Source organism: Crinia signifera, chromosome 7 (genome assembly GCF_055691185.1).
Source record: "Crinia signifera chromosome 7, ASM5569118v1, whole genome shotgun sequence".
NCBI classification, from domain to species: domain Eukaryota; kingdom Metazoa; phylum Chordata; class Amphibia; order Anura; family Myobatrachidae; genus Crinia; species Crinia signifera.
Window position 1 is genome coordinate 44268041 of NC_139223.1, and position 23927 is coordinate 44291967.

General features: G+C 42.8%; 1 protein-coding gene across 1 annotated transcript; it reads right to left on the reverse strand.

The window, feature by feature from the left end:
• Window positions 1-267: 267 nt before the first annotated feature.
• On the reverse strand, window positions 268-23380 carry LOC146019431 (QRFP-like peptide receptor). Its single transcript, XM_083151966.1, has 2 exons — window positions 22892-23380; window positions 268-1789 (listed from the first exon to the last, which is right to left on the reverse strand). The coding sequence occupies exon 2, from the start codon at window positions 1645-1647 to the stop codon at window positions 349-351; it is 1299 nt and encodes a 432-aa protein (XP_083008092.1). The 5' UTR covers window positions 1648-1789; window positions 22892-23380; the 3' UTR covers window positions 268-348.
• Window positions 23381-23927: the final 547 nt, after the last annotated feature.

The window sequence follows — 23927 nt, forward strand, 5'->3', positions numbered from 1 at the left end:
TTTCAAACACAGCCTGTAACATAATAGTTAGGCTGGTATTTTATCCCTGTCCCCCACTCTGTGTCCAGAATATACCAATGAGTCACAATTTTCTTTTACACATGTAATCTGTAAAATATATTGATACACACCTGTATCATTTTGATGGCAGTGTTAATGGGGGGAAATCACTTATTCCACTTAATCTACGACAGGCGAAGCAGCCATCATATTGACAACACAAAATCTTTATTCCATCCCTGGATCTATAACGCAGACAGTAGCCAGCTGTGGAATTTATTGTACAATATATCATTACATATTAAAGTATCATTGAATATTCACATATGTATTATACATTATCAATTCCTAGGACAATGGATCGTTGGTCACGGTAGGTGTTTCACTTACACTCACAGCAGGATAGCAGTTTTCACATTTCCCCCCCATTGCCAAAGGGCAGTTCAATTTGGACCTTTTGGTGGAACGTAAAGAGTTCTTGTAAGACAGTAGTTTGGGTATTGATGGTGGAGATCCATCCGAAAATGAAAAGCTAAAGAGAGACACCATCCTGTTTTGATAGATGCTCTTCATTTGCTTGGCTGACCGGTAAAGGTCTCCCACAAAACAATAACATATTGGATTGAGGCTTGAGTTGTTGAGTCCAAGCCACTGGGCAAACAGTCTCAACTGAAGGATCCAAGCTGAAGGTGTAACATCTTGAGATGGTTTTGGGATGTAAAAATCAATCCAAATGTCCAACATGTACACTGGAAGCCAAGAAACGGCAAAAAGTGACACCAAGGTCACCACCATTTTGGCAATCTTCTTCCTGACCTTAAGCCGGGACACTGGCAAAGACTGGTTTCTAGAGTCGCAATCTTTGAAATTCCCAGAAGATCTCCATAATTTCCGTATGGTGAAGAAGCAAATGACCAAGTTGAAGAGGACAGGTAAGCAATACAAAGCGCAGAACAAGAGGAAATTGTAGGCCTGTTTGAACACGACATCTGGCCAGATCTCTGTACATATAGGAAACATTAAAGGTAAACCTGGCACTATCTCTATTTCATCTCTTTTATTCATGAATATCAGTGGTAAGCAGATGCTGGAGGATATCACCCAAACCACAACAATGGTTCCATATATTTTCTTCTGGGTAAAAAACGATCTAGCATTTAATGGGTTGTGTACATTATAGTACCTGTTAATGCTGATGACTGTAAGGCTAAGTACGCTTGCTGAAACAGATACGGCTTGGATGAAGGGCACTGCCCTACAGAGGAAATCGCCATATACCCACGCTTTGTAAATCAAGTTGCCAACTGTGATGGGCATACATACACAAACCACCATGAGGTCACAAATGGCCAGATTGATAAGTAGGCTTCTGGTAGCGCTCAAACTGGATGTTCTTCCTGTCCGTTTTCCAGTCAGCACTTTAATAGCCATTATATTTCCAATTATACCTACAACAAAGGACAAGATATACATGGCAGTGAGGCTTATGGTAATGGGGTCTTTAATGAACATATATAACATTTTCTCCAGCTTTTCCACGTCCAGCTCATTGCTGTCATTTTCAAATATCCGCAAAGACAGATTGCCCTTTATGGTGAAGTCTAGTAGAGAATAGTTATACTCCAGAGTGCGAGCCGAGGAATTCATCGCTTCCTTTAGGCGGGTGAACAGGACGTTGATAATTTTAGCTCTAGATTTAATTGGGGGATCTTGGCATCGCCTCCTGCAATTATGTTCTGCTCAGACGCTTTATATTGCTTTTGCATTTTGCAAGTGAAAATGTCCATCTCTGAAAGAGAAAATGCAATAAATATAGATTAGATGTTGACATTTCTCCCTTATACTGATAACGAAGACAGTACACATCAGATCAGAACAAGGAATACATATCATGCAGCCAGTTAACTCTGTAACACTCTCTCTCGCTCTCTCTCAATACGTATATACATGTAAATATATAGGAAAGTTAATACCCTTATCTAGAATAGGTGGCAGCACTCATTGTTAGTAGAGGAAGCAGAAGAAACAGATATACATAGAATATAGAAGTGTGCACAATGTCAAGCTCCCCAATACAACTAAAATGTTATGAATAAAAAAAAAATACTGAAAAAAAACCTATTGTTTTTATTTTATTTAATATATTTTTTCTTAAAAGGTATATCTTATAATACAATTAACATGGATGGATTTTTTTCACGGAAGCGTTTCCTTATCCACAGTACGATATATATAGCACTCAATCCCTCTGGTAATGCTATTGCCTTGGTGCCTTCCTAAGCATTCATGTACAGAATGCTGACAATAAAACAAGGTGATAGGCGGCACTCTTCAGGGCTTTGTAGTGTCAATGAATCTGGTGCTGGACACCAACGTAGTATCAACGTTTCAGTTTTTATTCAAACTTTCATCAGGATATACAGAGTTAATGTGCATACAGGTATATATAGGGTCACAAAGTGAGGAAAAAACTCAAGCAGCTTTGCCGCCACAAACAAACAATTTGCATACTGTCAAGCAGTGGTGGGGGAGAACATATTTTGGAAGAAGCGTTATTGTTACAGTGTTACATCAGTAAAGAAAAACATATACTGTTACCATAAAGGAGCAACATTAAAGCTTGTATAGCTATTGATGCCATTAATGGCTCAGATAAAGTATCCACTGTGACTGTTACGAGGAAATATAACATTTGCAACAATTCTTGCAGTATGCAAATTGTTTGTTTGATTGGCACAGTGACTCACCGCCCACCGTGATGATGTCACGCCATGATGGATACATAGGGTCACTAAGTTTCATCACTTATTGACCCTATATATAACTTTTTGTACATTAACTCTGTATATCCTGATGAAAAGTTGAATAAAAACTGAAACGTTGATACTACGTTGGTGTCCAGCACTTGATTCATTTACACTACAAAGCCCTGAAGAGTGTCGCCTATCACTATTCCAGCCTATTCCAGCTTTGGACCTCAGAGCTAACACACCTACATAGGACCACTATTTCCTTGCGATTGTCTGAATAATTAAGGACGTAATGCTGGGCTGATTAATCTGCTCTTGGTTGTATGAAGGAATTCACTTTTCTGATGATCATCGATCTGTTTCGGATTGTATACCGGACTATTGTTTAACTAACTTCTAAAGAAGGAGATGCTCCTGCCTACCCTTCTGGGTATGTCTATATTGACACATTATTAGTATCATTCATTTGAAAGCGCTATTTGCCTCTGATGAAGTCACCTTGTTGACGAAACGCGTTGGACCTGATACATATGTTTGATCAATGAACCACATACAAGAACTGGACTGAATTGTGATTATTTGTTTTTATCTTTTGTACATAAACTATTATAACACAAAAGGTTAAACCTTTTATAAATAAATATATATTTTATTATACTGTATGTATGTCAATTTATCTGACATATACTGTACTCCCCCTGGGTTTGGTTTGCAAATTCACAGATAGAATCCGATTGGCTGGTTGGTTATCACTCTCCATTTTATCACTTTTGAAGCTTGACACATCTGGCCCCATTAGAGGTGGTGGAACTCAGTTGCACCTCCCCCCACACTTTAACCCCTGGTCAATAAATCGACACCACATTGTTGACATGCATAGATTAACAGGGTTAAAAGGTTGAAAGAAAACACAAAGTTGACTGATGAAAGGTCGACAGGAACGTAAAAAAAAATTCACAGGTTCAAAAGGTCAACACGCAGTTGTTGACACACAACTGGTCATCACAATTTTTTTTTTGTCATGTTTTCAATAACAACAATAATCCTTGGTGGGCACAGCGGTAGTGAGCCAGTGAGGGTACACATTTCCCTTGACTGATGAAACATACAAAATGATACAAAAATGTAAAAATACTTGTGTCAACCATTTGTGTGTCATTGTGATGTCAACCTTTTTTACCTGTCAATCTTGTTCACTGTCTACCTTTACCTGTCAACTTTTTGTCCCTATCAACCTAATGCATGTCTATCATGTAAGGTCGACCGAATGACTGTCTGCCTAGACTATGAAGCTCTTCTATGCCACACCCACCCCTGCCCACCTATCCCGATGTGATGGAAGAATTATTACATTCAGTTCACACATTGGGCCTTATTGAGATGGGCAAAACCATGTACACTGCAGGTGGGGCAGATGTAACATGTATAGAGAGAGTTAGATTTGGGGGAGTTATTTTGTTTCTGTGCAGGTTAAATACTGGCTGCATTATTTGGACACTGCACTTTAGATTTCAGTTTCAGCACACCCCAAACAAATTTAACTCTCTGTATACATGTTACATCTGCCCCACCTGCAGTGCACATGGTTTTGCCCATCTGAATAAGGCCCAATGTGTGAACTGAATGTAATAATTCTTCCATCACATCTGAATAAGATCTGAATAAGGCCCATTATACGAATATTCCCAAATGCATTATGCCCAGGGCCGGCAACAGAAATCTTGGGGGCTTGTACCCTGATATCTCTGCCTCCCCCAACTCCGCTCCCTTCAGCAGTGGATTTTTAATGACATTGTATATTGAATGTTTATTATTATTATTAATAAAACTGATAATTAATATTAGGGAAGGGCACAGCATTGTGCGTCATGTCATGTGATGTCACTAAATCCATTAATATGGAGAGCTAGACAAGTGATCAGGTCCAGGTGGGTTACCATTGAGGGGGGGGGGGGGGGTGTGGTCATAGAACTTATGTAGTAGGACAACATACATGATATATTTTTAAATTAAAATAAAATATTTTGATGGGTAAAGAGTGCAATAAAAACATGTACATGTATATACAAACATGTCATTACCCATTTAGTTCCTAGATGTCAATGTCCAGCATATATATTATTGACACATACGTGATATACTTATTAAATGGAAAAATGGAATTGGAAATATTGATAACCGTTCCATTTAATTTAACCCAGACTTTAATTAACTTTCTGGATGGTACATCAATACATATACAGTAATTAAGTTGCACAATTTATTAATGCAGCAACCAGGGGGCAGATGTAAGTCATGTCTCATCCTTTACAAACTACACAGATTTTCATACACAAATATCATCTCAACAATTTAATGAAATGGTGAAGAGCTGCCCTGTAATATGCTGCCCCATAGGGGTGGCACATATAGAAATAATATATAAAATAATATATAATTACCATCTCATCCCCCTGATCACCATCACCCCCCTTTATATGGACTGGTCATTGACCCTGTCACTCAGCACTCTGCATGCTAACTCTCATGATTGCCGGGGATGGCAGCGAGAGATTTTCCTGACACCTGTAACTAACTGTCCCTCTCTAGGGGACATCACTAGCAGGAGTGAAGGGGCACATTTAGGAAATATGGAGGGAGCCTGCACAAGGCCCTCCCCCCCCCCCCCTTTTCTAAACCCATTGAGAGCCAATGGAATTTGTCAAAATAGGTCAGGGTTGCCGACTTTTAAAAGCTCCTCTCTGGGAGAAGCCCGGAGGGGAGACTTTCAGCAGGAGTTCGGGGGCGGGGCTTAAACGTGACATCATTAAGCCCCACCCCCACAAAGGAAAGTTACTCAATTTGCCTATCTCCGTGGAGGGGGCGGGGCTAAATGACGCATTAAGACACTTTAGGCCTGCCCCCTCCCGGAGATCTGCAGATTAGGTCATTTAAATGCCGCAGTCAGGGGGGGGGGAGGGGGGAAGCCACAATCAGGGGGGGGGGGGCAACCCTGAAATAGGTATCAAAATTGCCAAGCAAACCTTTTAACTTAAGCTTTTGGGTGCCAACCTTGCTGTGAGAGATCCTCAAAATATCCGTTAAATATGCCAGCGCCGCTCACAGCGACTGTACTTTTTTTATTGGGAGCAATATTTAACTAAACGTCAATGAATTGACTCGGCTGTATTTGTATTTATTTATACTAAAAGAACAGTCGCTGTGAGCGGCGCTGGGATTTTCAGCGGATAATTTGAGGATCTCTCACAGCAAAGGGTTAAAAACCGACGGACTCCCTTCTGTGGGATGAGATCACTGTCATTTTGTGAGCAGCACAGCGGGCACATGGTAGGTCTCCAGTAATACGCACGGCGCATGTGCCGCCGTGGTCACAGAGAGATTGATCATTTGGACCATTCACCGCAACGTTGGCATATAAAGGGTTAAACTACCCCAGTATAGGCATGTTGCAGTACAATATAAAATGAAATTATTTTTTTTATAAATGTATACACAGAAATTGTGAACATTTTGGGGAAATACTGGGGTGGATCCCCACTTATGAAAATCATGCGTGCCCCTGAAAATGGCACATGACGTATAAATCACATGTCAGCAAACTAGGTATAGATAACGCATGTGTGTGTGTGTGTGTGTGTGTGTGTTCAACATAAGCTGATCCCTCCTATTCTTTTCATCTGAATGACAGTACTGTATGGCACGCATTCCCAAATCCTCAATTCTCAGCGATTCACAACTACAGAACCTCAGGCAAAACCTAATAAGCTGGAAACATCACTGTGTTATACCGATATTTACTCTGGCACTAACTCTTCCAGGGGCTTATGCTAGAGGAATCGCAATTTGTTTATAAGCATCCACAGACAGAACACACCAGGGATCCCTGACATTAGTCACATACTGTGACATATCCACCTGGTACAATGCAACAAGTGCCAAAGATACCCTACAGATACATGTATTACTCTATCATCCATTAACCCTTTGAGTTCCAAGGGAATTTGACAAAATAGGTGTGGAAATTGCCAAGCAAACATTTGTATTTCATCATAATGACCTTTACCTTATATAGGAAACATCTTTTTTCACGCATTTTTTTATCTGACTGTATATAACAAATGTGAGTGATGCTGATATTTTTAACAGATATTTTGAGCATCTCTCACAGAGACCTTTACACTCAAAGGGTTAAACATATGAATTGAAGTACAGAATTTTGTTCCATGTATGACACATCTGTCCATTTGGGAATGGTATGATTTGTTGACACACACCATGTGTACCCAGATAATATATTGATGCGATCAACTGTTGACAAACCTTCGCTGGTGGTCTAGTAGTTTCTTATATTCACCCAATGGCTCCAATGTGGCCTCTCTCTCCTGGGGGGGGGGGGGGGGGGGGGGAGGGGAGGTCATGTGAAGGGTCAATGGTTTTTGCAAGTTTTTCCCTAAGCATAATACCTATCCCTTGTCCCATATCGTCCAACTTTTATTAACCTTAACTCAGGTCCCGCCCATTCCAAAAATGGGGTGGAGCTACTGGGCAAGTGGGTGTGGCCTCTGGTGAAGAGGGTATGGCCTACTGCAACAACCCCCATTTTTAAGCCCCCGGCTGCGCATGGCATCTTTTCAGCTCCCCCAACTGCCCCCCCCCCCCAGCCAGCGGGTCATTGCCACTCGTGGGAAGGACAGCGGGGCAGGCTCCAAATAGCAGGACTGTCCTGCTGTATTAGGGACAGTTGGGAGGTGTGTACAGCCTAACCATCATGGCAATGCCTGCCCATCAGTATCCCCCAAATATTTACATCTCATAGGGCAGCTAGCAACTGTGACCATGTCCACAAACCATTTTGACACTCTAATGTCGGCCATGTAAATGGTACCCATCAGCCAAATGAAATAAAGTATGATTAATGAGGAACTTCAGAGGGATGAGATCTGAATGTAAAACAATGCATTTTTTTTAATTATAAAGAGGATCAGCTCAATGTGGAAGCAGAGTTCATGCAGCAGTATATAATAATTCTACAATGAGCTTCACCTCTGTGACCCCCCCCCCCCCCCCCGTTCATTATACACAGCTCTTTATCATTCTGTCGCCATCATCTCATTACTTGTTTGTGGCAATTTACAGCGTTTCTATCATTCTTCCTTGCCAAATTAGAATGAGATAATAAACTTGCTTTGCCCTCCTCCTGTATTATTTGACACAATGAGGCGCAATTAGAATCTCTTCCCATGCTTTCATAGAGAGATAAATCAGCGGAAATGAAAAAGTGCTACCAATAAAGAAAGTACGTTACTTATAATTTGGCCTAAATACAAAGCAACATTCCTCTGTCGCTGGCATTTTATCGCTGTCATGTGACATCAGCCGCTAGCCCCCAGCAGGCATCAGCATGCCCACATGCCCATGGGAATGCACAATGTTTTCATGGAGACGCCCAAATAAATCCTGGGCGTTCCCATGTCCCAGGACCACCACTGCCTCCCGTCCCTCCCTCTCCTGTGGGATCCGCCTGGCGAGTGAGCAGCTCACTGCAGTTGGGATTTGCTCATGCTCAGAAATGCGCATGCGATAAAACGCCAGGACTACGAGTGACCTGGAATCGGACCCATAGCTCCTCTGTGTGCTCACTCTCCACCTGTGTGTACCGGCGCCTGTCTTCAATCTGCCGTTATTTGGTCTGATCACGTTGCTTCTACCGCACCCATGCTGCTTCTGATCTGGCTCTTCCACTGCAGCATTCTGGTTCCAGTCCGGTTCAAACTGTTGTCTCCTCTAGATCCAGTCTAGTTTAATTTGCTGTCCTCTCCATATCCATTTCTGTTCAAATCTGTTGTCTCCCCAAGTTCCCCTCTTCTCCAGTTCCAGTACAGTTCAGCCTGCATCCAGCAATTGCTTTCTAGTCCGGTTCCAGCCCACCTAATCCTTGCAGCAGGAGTTAAAGTGAGGGCGAACGGGGTGGAACTGAGTTCCACCACCTCAAATGGTTTGGTGGAACATTTTAACCTCCACATTGGCCCTGCACTGTAATGCTGGCCACACATCAGACCAACTTTCCTCCAACAACTACAGATGTAGCCCCTGCCATTCTTGGCCGTGGCTCACCAGACCCTCCCCGCTGGCGAGCGCCGGTGGCAAGGGCTACACTGAACTGGGACGCGCGTGCGTCTCACGCGCACGCGGGTCCCAGTCTCTCGGCGGGGACGCTGTGTGTCCCTGTCCGTCTCCACTACAGGGAGACGGGCAGGGTTAGGGGGGCGCTCGGGGCGGGGTACCGGCGGCGATGGCGGGGGAGGCGGCGGTGACCGGAGCCAGGCTCCGTTGCCAGGGGGCACGCAAGCGTCTCGTGCGCATGCGCCCCCTGGCGGGATGGTGGGATGGCCTGAGCTCCCTCTGTAGTTGCTTGGATGGAATAAAAATATGGTACTGGTTGGGAGCAAATGTAATATTTACTTCAGAAATTTGCTTCCAAAATCTGGAAAAAGGACAAAAACTGTCGCTCAGACACGGTACTGTAGTTGAACAATTTGTTTTTGTCCATTTTCCTGGGTTTGTGAGCACATTTCTGTCCTTTGCTCGCATCCAGTACCATATTTTTATTCCATCCAAGCAACTAGTTGGATGGTTGGAGGAAAGTTGGTCTGATGTGTGGCCAGCATAATTCTCAGAGAAAAGCATTCTAGTTTGCAGGGGGATGTCAAAAACCCGACCACTGGCCCTGTCTCTGCCTAATGGGGAAAGGGGAGGGGGGTAATTAGATGGCATAGAGAAATGAGTTCCCCCACCTTGGCATCACCACTTTAAGCCCTGCCTTGCACTGTCCTGATAAAACCCTTTCATGTTTATAGTGCTTCCAAGTACCGAGTTTTTAGTTTACTACCGTTTGTGACTTCAAGCAAGTCTTCTAGTAAAAACTTGACTGCTCATTGTAGATTCATTGGACTGTACCACTATTATTCTCAGCACCACTGTCTCTTCGACTCTCTACTCATCATACCTTCAGTGTGACCATCCACGGAGTTTGGTGTTCTGAGGTTCCTTTCTCGGAGAGTTGGGATTTGTGCTGAGTCTCCAGTGGAGTGGTCAACTTCAGGTACTGGGGATTAGAGGCCTATTTGCTAAGCATTGGAAACAGATAAAGTGGACAGAGATAAAGTACTAGCCAACTAGCTCTTGTAATTTTTCAAACACAGGGGCAGATGTATTAAGCCTTAACAAGAGATAAATGCAAGGGTGATAAAGAGAGATAAACGTCCAGCCAATCACCTGCTAACTGCCATGTTACAGGCTGCGTTTGAAAAAGTCAGTAAGGAGCTGATTGACTGGAGGTTTATCTCTCCTTATCACCCTTGCATTTTTCTCATCTGCCCCACTGAAACATGGCTGATAGGAGTTGATTGCCTGGTACTTTATCTCTCTCAAGGCTTAGTAAATAGGCCACTGAGTACTTGATCGATTTCCCTTTCTGTAGATGTAGACTCCGGGCATCCAACTGGGTTGCACCACATTTAAAGAATTACAGTCAGGCTATTGATTATCTGTATTACCCTCTGTCCTCCTCCTTTCTTCTGAAACACTGGTTCCAACTCCACGACCCTATAGATTGTTAGCTTGCGAGCAGGGCCCTCATACCTTTGACTGTCTGTAAATATCTGGTTTGTTGTATCACGGTCCACAATTGTAAAACGCAACGGAATATGCTGCGCTATATATGAAACTGTTAAGAAATAAATAACATAAATGTGGTGGGCGACATATCTACAACACGCTTAAGAACCAGGCAAGAACCAATTTTGCAGCCCAATTGTTTTGGGACCCCAAATTGTGCTCAATTCTTCATAAGATCCTTTTTTCATAAAGTTATGGAGTGGGACGTTCTAACATCCGCTGCCCTACATCGCCCCCCTCCGCCGGGTACCGCATTCTTAATAATCGCATATGCTCTGCACATGTTACATCTGCCCCACCTGCAGTGCACATGGTTTTGTCCATTTTGAGAACAAATTTGTACTGCGATCAGATCTGAATAAGGGCCTATGTACTGTACAAATGGAAAAGGGGATATAGTAGGATTAATATGGTTATTGTATCTGTTATACTATTCCTAGATAATGTTGATATGTTTATTACTTCCCCCTTTTCCCAATTTTCCTTCAGCTATTTATACAAACACCCACTCTAGTCCTTTCTACTGCTTAATGCACAAAACCTCACAGGGAATTAATTCTATACTCTGAGTCGCACATATATAATTACTGTATATTAAACTTACAATTCAGACATATGTAACAATATATTTTCCCAAATAATAAATCAACCCCTACAGATAACACATATGTTGTACATGCAATGCAAAAAAATAACACAGTTCAAGAGAGATGATAAGATTTTAGTACTAATGAACCATTTGCACATGATAATTTCCAGCCTCCCACTGTTGCTTTCCTGTTCTGACTTTGTTTGTTCATGTCATAGCTATATTTTGTGTCTATTGTAGATGTATGGGCAGTATGGATGGTGTAATGGTTAGCATTACTGCCTCACAGCACTGAGGTCATGGGTTTGATTCCCACCATGGCCCTAACTGTGCGGAGTTTGTATATTCTCCCCGTGCTTGCAGGTTTCCTCCGGTTACTCCAGTTCAGGGCAGCCAATAGGGGGGTGCTGTGGGCACAACCTGTCCTGTGTCCTGTCCTGTGGAAGGGCCCGGGCAGCTAATTTTTCCCACCGCAACCCCCTTGACTGCCTTTGCTGCAGTGCGCTGAACAAAGCAGATCCCAGAGCAGATCTTATTCAACCCAGGACGCCGTCGGCCAACTAAAATACAGCACCGGCTTTTGAGCCAATCAGTTCTTGTTTACTGGCAGCCAATCAAAGCGGCTGCCTGTACGCAAGCTCTGATTAGCTCACCAGTCGGTCCTGCATTTTAATTGTCCTCCTGAGTTGAAGAAGTCTGCACTCCAGGACCTCCGGGCTGCAGCTCAGCAGAAGAGGAGATAGGGGAGCAGGAGCTGGGTTACGGTAAGTCAAGAGAGAAGGGGGGGGCGGGGCCTGGACTGGAAATGAGTCCCGGCCCCAAAATTCCTGATGGCAGCCCTGCTCCAGTTTCCTTCCACAATCCAAAAATATACTGGTAGGTTAATTTGCTCCCAACAACATAAGCCTAAAATGTCTGTGTGTGCGTGTACATGTGGTAGGGAATATAGATTGTAAGCTCCTCTGGGGCAGGGACTGATGTGAATGTTCAACTATTTTCTGTACTGCAGGGGCAAACGCAGGATTTTCAGAAGGGGGTTTCCAGAGGGGCGGAGCAAAGCACGGAAATGGACACTTAGGTGACCCAGTATATGCCGGGCCAGTTAAAGTATTATAGATAGACCAAATGTATATAAATAATAATAATAATTATGTATATATATATATATATATATATATATATATATATATATATATATACATAACAGCAGTGTAGACCCCTGGGCATAGCAATGTATTGGGGCCCCTACCTATCCTCCAGCTGTAGGGGTGGGGGGTGCTATGAGCGGAAGCTTTGATGTCCCGTGGGTGGTAGGGGGTATTATATCAACCGCTCAGCATGTAGGGCTCAGTCATTTCCACTAATAACCCCTTTACTGCACAGATGGTGGGAGAAGGGGGCATTGGGCTGAATGAAGGGGTCCCAATACATAACTTCCATGGTGGTAGAGGATGTTTAATTCGCAGAGGAGGGGTGTATAGTGGAGTGGGCTTATTATTCATAATTTTCTAGTGGAAGGATAGCTTGCTTGCCTGCAGATATCTCCAGTTTCCGGACCTAGATTTCTTAGCTTTTAAAAACTAGAGAATCCCACCTACCAAATGCTATTAGGCACTAGGGGATCAGAGTTCAGTAGGCAGAGCAATCTGCCAACGAGTATATAAAACTACATACCAGGTGTGTGAAGCTGGAGCAGTAACCAGCTGCTGGAAGGCTGATATCTCTGTTTCTGGGAACAGTAGAGACAAGCTTCTAGTGTCCACCAAAGGGGGAGAGTCCCAGCTTTTGGAATATACCCTCAGAAAAAAGTCAGACAGAAACTGAAATAATTGACTGGGGAGAGCAATTAACAGGCTTGGATGGGGACCTCTGCTTTGAAGTCAGATATCTCCTGTTCCCCTGTGCCGATTTTTTAAATTCTTGTACCCATGGAAAGAGGGGACCCTCAGCTTTCATAAAAGGGGCCTCATATTCCTGGGGGGGGGGGTTCTGGGTACTCAGAAACGCCCCCTCATGCGTGCGCTACTGGTACAGTGCTGCAGAATATGTGTGCGTTATATAAGAAAGTATTAATTGAAATAAATTACTTATACTGTATATGATTCAGGGGCAGATCTACTATGAAACTAAAGTTTTAACCTTTGGGGGCCAAAGGGGCCCTGAAACAACTTTCTTTTTGCATGAGTGAACAACAAAATTGTTAGAGTTGTTTTAAAATCAGATTTTCACCTCTTGTTTTTATGTACTGTATAGTTATTGCTCATCTGCAATAACACCATGACAGATTGGATGTGTGTGGCTTAGTACCGGGGAGTTGCTGGGATCCGTAGTCTAGCGCTGTTACTTGCGCTCTGTAAATAGCGTGAAACAGTTGTAAAGGAGCCCGGAATAAGGAGGCATATAACAAGGTAATTTTGCGAAGCTAAGTGCCCAGCACCAGCAAAATTTCCATTTTAGAAGCTAAACTGGGGGAGATTTACTAAGCTCAAAAGGCTATGAATACACCTGTTTGTATCCATTTGTACCCGTATACGTCTGTAAATTCGTATTTTGGGGATTTCTAAAGGCCGGTATACAGTATGGGTATTCGTATTCATATTCCAGTTTCGGCAAAACTCGGACCCCTAATTGGCTGATGGGGGGGGGGGGGTAATTTGGGGGGAGGAGCAGAGAATGTAAACAAACATTCTCTGCTACTCTCAGTCTGGTGGTACGCATCTCAGTTTTTTTTTTTACCTGTTCTGGGTGCCTACATGGAGCCAAAAGGATGTGATCTTCACCGGAGGAGTCGGTGAGTATAATTTCCTTCCGCAGGTACCCACAGATTCTACTGGAGAATGAGACAGCATTGGATCCATAGGTAAGTATAATATGAATGATTGTAATAAACCTTTACTTTTATTATGTGTGTGTTATTTAAGTATTTGTTATGTTGTTCAACTGTAAGATCCATTGGGTCCATTAATGCCCCGCATGTTGGGACTTGTGGTTGTGTCCCCTGTATTTTGGGAACCAGGACTGGCCCTTAAACCTGGTGCTGGCTTTAGAAATTGCGGGGATCCCCTATGTTGTTTGGACCCTGAAATTCTAAAACCAGGACTGGTACTTTGAGCCCAAGGCTGGTTATAGCCGTGGGGAGGACCCCACGCTGGTTATTTTATTTAATTTTTTTACCCAGAGCAGACTGCACGGATCTGACTGATCCATGCAGGCTGCTGAATCGTATTTGTATTTGGTGCCCGTATATACGGCCGTCAAATACGAATAGCAAAAAATATGTCCGCCTGTGCCATCGTAAAATACGAATCCCTTAAATAAGGCAGATTAGTAAATCTGCCCTATTTGTCAGTCGTATTTTCCGGCCATATTCGTATTTATTAGTAAATTTCCCCTACTGTGTGCTGTCAGGTGTTTTAGAGGTGAAAGAGGCATTTCTGGTGCTGAGAGATGATTACTGAAGGGGGTGTTTTTCATGTATTATCATACCTCCCAACCGTCCCGGATTCGGCGGGACATTCACGATTTACGGCCGATGTCCCGTCGTCCCGGTACTGCTTACCGCAGTCCCGGCTTCCCGAGACGGTTGGGAGATATAAACCACGCAGTTGGGAGCCCCCCCAGCTTGCCGAGAATAGACGCTGTGCGCATGTGCACAGCGTCTATTCAGCGACGACGAGCGGCGAAAACGGGGGCGTGGCCGGATTTCGCGGCACCCCGTGAGGCCACGCCCCTTTTCTCGAGGCCACGCCCCCTTTTCGGGAACGCGCGCGGCTTCGCCACGCGAACGTCCCGACCTCCCAACTGCAAAAGTTGGGAGGTATGTATTATTGTAGGAGGGGAGTGCTGTGAAAGGTAGACATTCGATTGTTGGAGGTTACCCTATTATTTGTTGTTTCAAAGGAACCCTCATAACAGTAGGTCTGCGTCTGCCTTTGAAATGAATGGTGGAAGTCGCAACACTGCCATCCATTTTGTCATACAGGAATTGTTTGTAATAAAGGATGGGACTCTGCAGCTATTATTTAGCAGGAGTAAAGCTACACTTCTGCAGCTCTTCAGAGTCTTGTGGTGTTTTGAACAGAGACCTCTTTACCCCTACAACCCCTGTGTTTATTTTTCTGATTTCATAGCATGACACAATTAGAATCTAAAATCAGTTAAGAACTCTCATGTACAAAGCCCGACTGCGTCGGTTGATGTGCAACCTATGTTTTCCATGTACACTTCTTTCAATAAAAACTTTAATGCAAAAAAAAAAAAAAAAGAATCTAAAATAAAAAAGTGTAAAGCATGTGTATCTATTAATTCCAAACAAACAAGAGTCACTATGCTTGTAGAAATGTTCCTCATGCGCACTGCTAAGCAGCAACCCTGAGATCTGCCGTGTAAGACAATGCCTCAATATGGTTGGCGGCATGTATCAAACCTTGCTCTCAACCAACAGGTTTCATCATCAAAAATGACTTAATCCCTCTCTCTCTCTCTCTCTCTGAATATGTATATACGTAAATCAGATGAAGAACCCCCAGAGGTAGGACATCACACGGCACTCCAGGATTTGTGATGAAAAGAAGTTACTTTATTGGCAACAGTTTCGAGGCCTAAAGCCTCTTCGTCAGGCTTACAGCAGGAATAGTACAACAGTGACAAGATGCTTACCTAAATAGTGTATGCAAGGTCCTCCATCACCGTGGGTCGTGGGCGGCATCAGACGTCGGGGCGGAAGTGGCCGGAAGCCGCGCTGACGCACGGAGACACACCTCCGTCTTTCCGGCTGTTGCTGCTAGGTTACAGAGGCACTGCGTCCCGTTACCATGCAAACCGGAGCGTGCTTGTAACGTTACCAGGGTTACCGGTGCCGCTGACCACACGGGTGGGGACTGGATAAAGTGCTAGTGTTAAGTGCTGTGAAAAATAAAAGAATGAACATACACCATATACATAAAATGCATAGCAGCTGGAGTACATGATAATTATTCATGGATCATATCAGGGGCGATTATGCTATGCGCGTCATAGAAGTACACAACTGACAGCTTGGGAATGTCGACCATTTGTGTCGACAGTATACTTATAAGGAGTCCCGGAAAGTTTAAACAGGAATAAGGGAGCGTCAGATTCTTAGGTTAAGGAGTTCCACATAATCCTCTCATTCAACCCTTTAGGGGCTACAGTGTCCAACTTGAAAATCCATCGTGCCTCAAGCCTCAATAACGCCTTTTGTCTGTCACCACCCCTGGGCATGGGGGGGACATGGTCTATAATGTAATATTTTAAAGAGGACAATGGATGCTGCAGACGTTTGAAGTGAACCGCCACTGGCTGTTCCATGGGCCGATTTTCCAGTGCAGCTTTTATAGCAGACCTGTGCTGGGCCATTCTTTCTTTAAATTCCCGTGTTGACATACCGACATAGTAGAGGCCACACGGGCATACTATGACGTATACAATAAACCTTGTGCTGCATGTGAGGACATGCTTGATGGGATACATTTTATCAGTGTGCGGGTTTTTAAAGGAAGAGCAGGGAATTAAATGTTGACATGTGGTGCATTTTATGCACCTGTAGCACCCATTGGCTTTGCTGGTACGTGTTGTACTTCTACTGGAATCAAAGCCCGTGATGTCGGTTCGGACCAATAGGTCCCTTAGATTTTTTCCCCGTCTGTAGCACGTCATCGGGCGTATTGTGGAGAAGCAAGGTAAGTTTTTATCCGTCGCCAAGATGGGCCAAAGGGCTTTGCTTGCTGTTGGAATCAAGCTGCTGTTTGTGTCAAATGTAGTTGTCCATGGAAACACCTCCCGGTTTTTCTTATTAGAACCTGCAGGTTGTAGTAGGTCTTCTCTGTTGAGACGTAATACTTTATTTTTAGCTGATATTAGTTCCTGTAGTTTGTACCCTCGCTGAAGGAACTTGTATATGATGCCATCTATTTCTGTGGGTAATTGAACAGGATCACTGCAAATGCGGACTGCTCTTAGCATCTGGGAGTACGCTAACCCCCGCTTCAGGGGCGGTGGGTGATGGCTACTTGCAAGTAGCAGCGTATTCCTATCGGTGTTTTTATAGAAGATGTTGGTATTCAAAGTGCCATTTTGAAGTGAGATCGATACATCTAGGAATTCAATATGCTCTTTATGCCAGTTGTATGTTAGTTTGATTGGTCCTGGCATGGAATTGATGTCCAGCATCAGGTTGGTAAACTCCTCAGGGAGTCCCCTCCACAACATAAAGAGGTCATCGATGAATCTACAAAGTAGGATGACATTGGAACTCTTGATGCTCTCACTGAAGAAGTGGCGTTCTTGCTGTACCATGAAGGTGTTGGCATACGACGGTGCCACCGCCGACCCCATGGCACAGCCCTCCAGTTGCAGGTATATCTGGCCATCGAAACGGAAGAAATTACGTGTTAAAACAAGTTCCAACAGTTGAAGGTACAAGGTTTTATCGAATGGAAACGAATCCCCCAATGATTCCAGAAATTGATGCATCGCAAGTAATCCCTGGTCATGAGGGATAGAGGTATACAATGAGGTTACGTCCATAGTACACATGATGGTGTCCAGAGGTAGTTTAGGTAATTTGCGTAAGCGATTAAGAAAATCGGTCGTATCTCTGAGGTGTGTTTCCTGTTGGATTACGTATGGCTGAATCAAAGTGTCCAATAGTTGTGATATTGGTTGAAACAAACTTCCCTTGGCTGATATTATTGGGCGACCGGGTGGTAGAGTGGCATTTTTATGTATTTTGGGTACACTGTATAATATCGGGAGGATGGGATGATTGGTGGTAAGTGACTCCATAAGTTTCTTACTGATTTTGTTTTCTGTCATATATATGTATATATATATATATATATATACATATATATCTACAGTATGTGTGTGTGTATATATATATATATATATATATATATATATATGTGTATATATATATATATATATATATATATTTATTAAAATAAATTAAGTAATAAGTAATCATTTTGGCTGATTTCTCATGAAAGTGTACCCCTAAAACCGAGATGGACAAAAGTCGGCCATCAGAGACTTTTAGCGCTTTCCAATTAGCCACAATATTTTCTCATGGCTAATGGATTTGCTGAGGGTTATCCAATTAGCCTCGAAAAGCTGTCAAAAGCTGCCACTTATCAAGGCTTCTGTTTTACCTGCTTCAGGCAGGCAAAGCAAACACCCTGAAAGCCGCCCCTTTTGTTGCATGACCGCGAATCAATGTTTCACTGAAACTGTGTGTTTTACCAAGAATTTTTTTTTTTTAGGGCATTCTAATAAGATTGCTTAGAAAAAACTATTGGCGAAAAAAATTGCATGAAAACCTCTGCTGCGAAAAACTTTTTGCCGCTAATTGGATACCACTCTTTACCTATGCCCCGCAGTGTTCTCCTTTTACTCTTACATTTTTTGCTAATAAAATCAATTATTCTAAATGCACAGTAACACATGACTACATTCTGAAGGTTTGAGGGCCACTCATGCAGCCTCTGAACCATATGAGGTTGCCCATCTCTTCTTTAACCCTTTGAGTGCCAAGTGATTTTGTTAAAATAGGTGTAAAAAATTGGCAAGCAAACATTTGTAATCATCATAACAACCTGTAATGTTTACTTTATATAGGAAATATAATCTTTTTTTTTTAAACATTTTTTTATTTGAATTTATATAACAAATGTGAGCGATGCTGGGATTTTTACAGGATATTTTGAACGTCTCTCACGGAGATGTTGGCACTCACGCACTACCCATAAGCTGCATACAGCATACAAAGAGCAAATGCTGATAATGACAAAGAAATGCATTTAGGACCTTTTCTGTACAAGTCGATGAAATATCCTACACTGCCTCCCCCTGCATTACATTGCAAAGGAGAATGGCTAGAGGCAATCTTGTCAATGACGACATGCATTTAACACTCTCCCTGCCAGAGGCATCACAATATAAATGTGTGAGAACCAGGCACTGGTCTTTCCAACATCAACATTGCAGTAGAACCAATATAATTTATTATTAAATTGCAATTAGATTATTTATGATATCTATTTCATTAAGGTCCATTTTAGGGACTTGTAGAGAGAACATCGTTCAGTAAACACAGTTTTAACCCATTCCTGGGTTCCAAGACTGAATCTCATTCTAGCAATTACTCACAGAAAATCACAATGAGACATTATGGACAGTGACAAATGTTTAAGCTAAACCGTTCTGGAGTCCTATGTCACTAGATGCCTTGGGCACCAATATTTGCTCTGATTAATACATAATTTAGACTGTGTGTGATGTATCTAAAACGTATCTGTGGACGCATGGCCGCCCTAACGCAGATTGCATTAAACAAACCATCGTACATCAAAAAATAAAATTACTCCCTTTTATCATGAAACCTTTATTCGGCGTGGATGAGAGCACAACACATTTTTCCTTTCAAGATGACTAAACAAATAACACATTTTCAATTTTTTTTTTCTCTCTTCCTATCCGCGTCCAAGTGCTAACACGTCATACGGAGATAGATGGGATTATTTCAAGTTTTAGTAAAAAGTTGGGCATTAGTATATGCACTGAATAAAAGTAATATTTTGTTTTCAATATAGTGACTGAGTTTTAGGGGGGTATTCAATCTGAGGTTCCGACTGTCGGAACGTGTCTTACATGTCGGAATCCCAAGCATTTTCAGTCCGCTCATCTGCAACTCGACAGTCTGAATTCAATGTTCCGACTGTGGGGTGTCGGAAAGTCCAAGGTTTGGTGAAAAAAAGGGTCGGGTTTTCAAAAAATGGCAGAGAATTCAACAATCTGTGACCTTTTCCAACAAAACAGATCCGACTTGTTTTAAAACCGCTGTTTTGTCAAAAACTGCCTTCAATGCTGTCGGAGATGGCAGCATTAAATAGGCGACGACCACTATTTCCGCTGGGGGAAATAGCGGCGGATATTGAATACTCCGACTTAGTTTTTTGGAGTAAATATTCTGCAACCGTGAAACTCAAAAACTGCACCTGTTTCGTATGGATGCAAAATTTCCACTTGGTAAAGACTAGGGTGAAAAATATCAAGTGAGAAGTAGGTGGGCATAGAAGCTGCCCATAGCAACCAATCAGCTTCAAGATAGCCAGCATATATCAAACAGATTTCATAGAATGATTGGTAGAAGCTGATTGGTTAATGTGAGCAATTTCTCCACTTGCCTACCCTTTAGAAGGCCTGATATATCGCCCCCACATTGATAAAATATTTCTAACATTAAATATGACCCACCTGTAAAAGTGCTGCTTAGCTTGTGTATGCATTGCCCATACCCTCCAGCATCTGAAGAGCAAAAACCGGGTACAAATTCTGAAAGGGGGCATAGCCACGGGTAAAGGGGGTTTGGCCACGCCCCCTTCCCTATACTTACAATGGGCAGTTACAGACCCAAAAAAAGGTACAGGCCATAAAAAGCCAGTGCTGTACCTGCCAAAAATGCATAGTTGTAGGGCATGCATAGTGTTTAGTTCCCTGTACTTTCATGTGAATAGCCATGATCCCCCTCTTCACAATGACTTCTGCAGGAAGTGGTGGTTGCATGCTAATGGCGGTAGCATATGGCTGCATTTCAGATCTGTTCTATCTCCCCGCCTCCTCACACATATTCATCCTACCACAAATTTAAAAATTAAGGGGAAGTTGATATCAGTGGTCCCAACAGTGTTGTCACACCAAGGACAAAATTGTTTGGAAGATCTCACAGCTCAGAGTAGGATTGATATGAATGGAGTTGAATGTAAATGGCCACTTCATCAGCCACTTGTTATCATCACTAGAGAGGATGTTGGGTACAGATGACTTGGGATGAGGCCCCTGTAGGGTCCTGGCTGTGCAGGTCAGGCTTAATCATACACCTCTACCATTTTTCAATCAAGGTCTCCACATAGAATGTATAAAAGATATGCATACTTGTGCACCCTACAGTGGCCATGCCCCCCAGTGCCCAGGGCCCACTCAAAGACTTGGGTGCACAGTTCCCCAGCATATGTGCGCTGTGCACAAATATGCAAGATACAGTATGCTCCACAAACAGGGTATGGGTAAAAACCAGAATGCCAAACCGCGCAGACTCCATTGATCAATCTCTGTCATTCCGAAGCTTGTAGTATCCAGTCCGGGGGGTGCCTGTCCCGTCCGGCAGGGCTGCCTTTAACACTTGGGGCCTTATTCAGATCTGATCGCAGTACAAATTTGTTCTCAAAATGGGCAAAACCATGTGCACTGCAGGTGGGGCAGATGTAACATGTATAGAGAGAGTTACATTTGTGTGAGGTATTTTTTTTCTGTGCAGGGTAAATACTGGCTGCATTATTTTTACACAGCAATTTAGATTTCAGTTTCAACACACCCCACCCAAATCTAACTCTCTTTGCACATGTTACATCTGCCCCACCTGCAGTGCACATGGTTTTGCCCATATTGAGAACAAATTTGTACTGCGATCAGATCTGAATAAGGGCCTTGGAGAGGAAGAGGGGGAGACTAAACCTCCCTGGGGATATAGTAAAAACACACAGGGGCAGATGTAGTAAACCTTAAAAAGAAATAAACGCAAGGGTGAGAAAGAGTGCTAAACGTCCAATCAGCTGCTGCCTGTTATAGACTTTTTATTTTTACAAAATGACAGTTAGGGACTGATTGGCTGGATGTTTATCACTCTTTATTACCCTCTTTTATCTCTTTTTAAGGCTTACTAGAGCTGCCCCACAGTGACTGATACTCCAACGTAACAGATAAACCACCTGACTGTATATGCAGCGTGGAAGACAAAGCCTCATCTAGCACCAGCAGAGAAAGAACCCTGGGATATGATATGTTTCATGTCTCTGGTTTGTGTTATCTCTCCTGATTCCAATCTCACAACACCACTGGTAGCTGCCCAGAAATGCTGGAGACTGAATATATATTTCTATCAATAGTCACTGGTGCTTTCCCTTTGTAAAACCACAAACTCTTATAGGATGTGTTCCATGCATCAAAGGATGGCGCACATGTTGCACGTGTTTTGTGTTAGAATATATTATGCAGTGCAAATACATTTGCAACCAACTTTAACAGCATTATTTTGCCTTTCTGAAGTACATTGTAAAACCAGACATCATATATAATTGATGTAGCGTTAAATACAGTTTTCCCCTTATAAAAAAAAAAACTAAACCTAAACTTTTAAACACCTAATAGGAAAATTCTAAAGTAACATAGAAAAATAAATGAAAACGTAACAGTGTCATCATTATAAAAGACCACCAATTTATAATAACATCAATATTTGTGATGTGGCATTCATGTGCCAAGAGGAGATACGATGTCTCTTGTCCATTACTATTATAGATGCTACATGACTGACTGCAGTACATTTAATAGTCTTATGAATAGGGAATCTGCTGTACTTGGGAAAACAATAGACATTCTACATAATAAAAATATCAGATAGGTTTAGCTCAGGGAAGCTTCGGTAATTATAATGGTTACATTAATTAGTAGCTGTCCTGTAAAAAAGCTGTATGTTTAATAACTCTAATGAATGTACATGTCTTCCTTTTTTAAAGTAGACTAATTTAATAAAAAAGAAAACAGAAAACATTGCATCGTACGAACCACATGATTATACAGAAGTATATTGTGCCATATACATACTGGAGTGTCACACAGTAGCTGTGACAGCGGAATACAGAGCTCCCAGCTGAACAGAAGGAGCTGTCCGTGGTGCTGATCCTTGGTTCAATGCAACATCCCGGCAGTCCGGACCGCTACTACACATACTGACTTGTGGTAACATAAATCCACTCTATCTCAAAGAAGAAGTTTGGGATTACTGTAAATCGCTTACCTGCTGGATTTTGCAACACGTGCTTGTGCAGTCTACAGGGTCTGCTCACGGGCAGGACTCAATACTGCATACAGAGCAGAGGTACTGGTATGTGCATCCTTGGCTTGTCAGAGTCCTCTCCTGTACACACTGCTGCACAACTCCTATATGTCCATTCTGCTTGGCTACTAAAAGGATATTGATCTTTGTAGCTGAGTGATCTGTTACTCTCTGTGGATGGTTGATGGGTGACTAAAGCAGGTTCTGTGTCATTAAAGTCTTCACCTCCTTCTGAGCTCTGGGAAGTCACAGCCTTGCCACAGGCTGCTCATCTCCTGTCCTGCTGCTTTCTAGTGTATGTTAGAGCAGCAGAGCGCACAGCCCATGGTTATTGGTTAGAACTGAGGACCAGGGATGCTGTAGAGAGCTGCAGAGATGTAAAGCTGTACAGGTCCTTATATCTCTGGGGACTGGGCTCCTCCCCATGTTTAAGGTAGGGTTGGTTAAAGACATGCTGCTGCTATTGTTATTATTATTATTATTTTTCTTTTTTTTCTAGGATTGTGAAGCTGTAGTTTAGAATTTTTTTTTTAAATACCTACATGACTGATGTAACTTTTCCCATTACGATAAAAGATATTGTATCGCAGGCATGCACAGTACTGTAGGGTATGGGTAAAAACCGGATCAGGACAAAATCCCCGGACCACCGGACCGGACTTCAAACTCTGCATTATGGAGCTTGTAGCATCCGGTCCGGGGGGGCTGACTGTGACACCTGTAACCAGGTAGAGGAATAGGGGTAGAATAAAGTCTCCCTGTATGATCCGGGCATGTAGCAAAAACCGGACAGTCCGGACCACACAGGCAGACTGTAATCTCCCCTCGCCCATGTCCCTGGTGATAGCTATCCCCCGGACAAGACACCCCCCGGACCGGAACCCTACAAGTTCCGGACTGCAGATTTTGATGTCCTAAGAAAAAGGGGGGATATACGGCTTTGGGTTTGACTGAATAAAGAATTATACCATTAATCCGAAAAGTACATTTATTATAC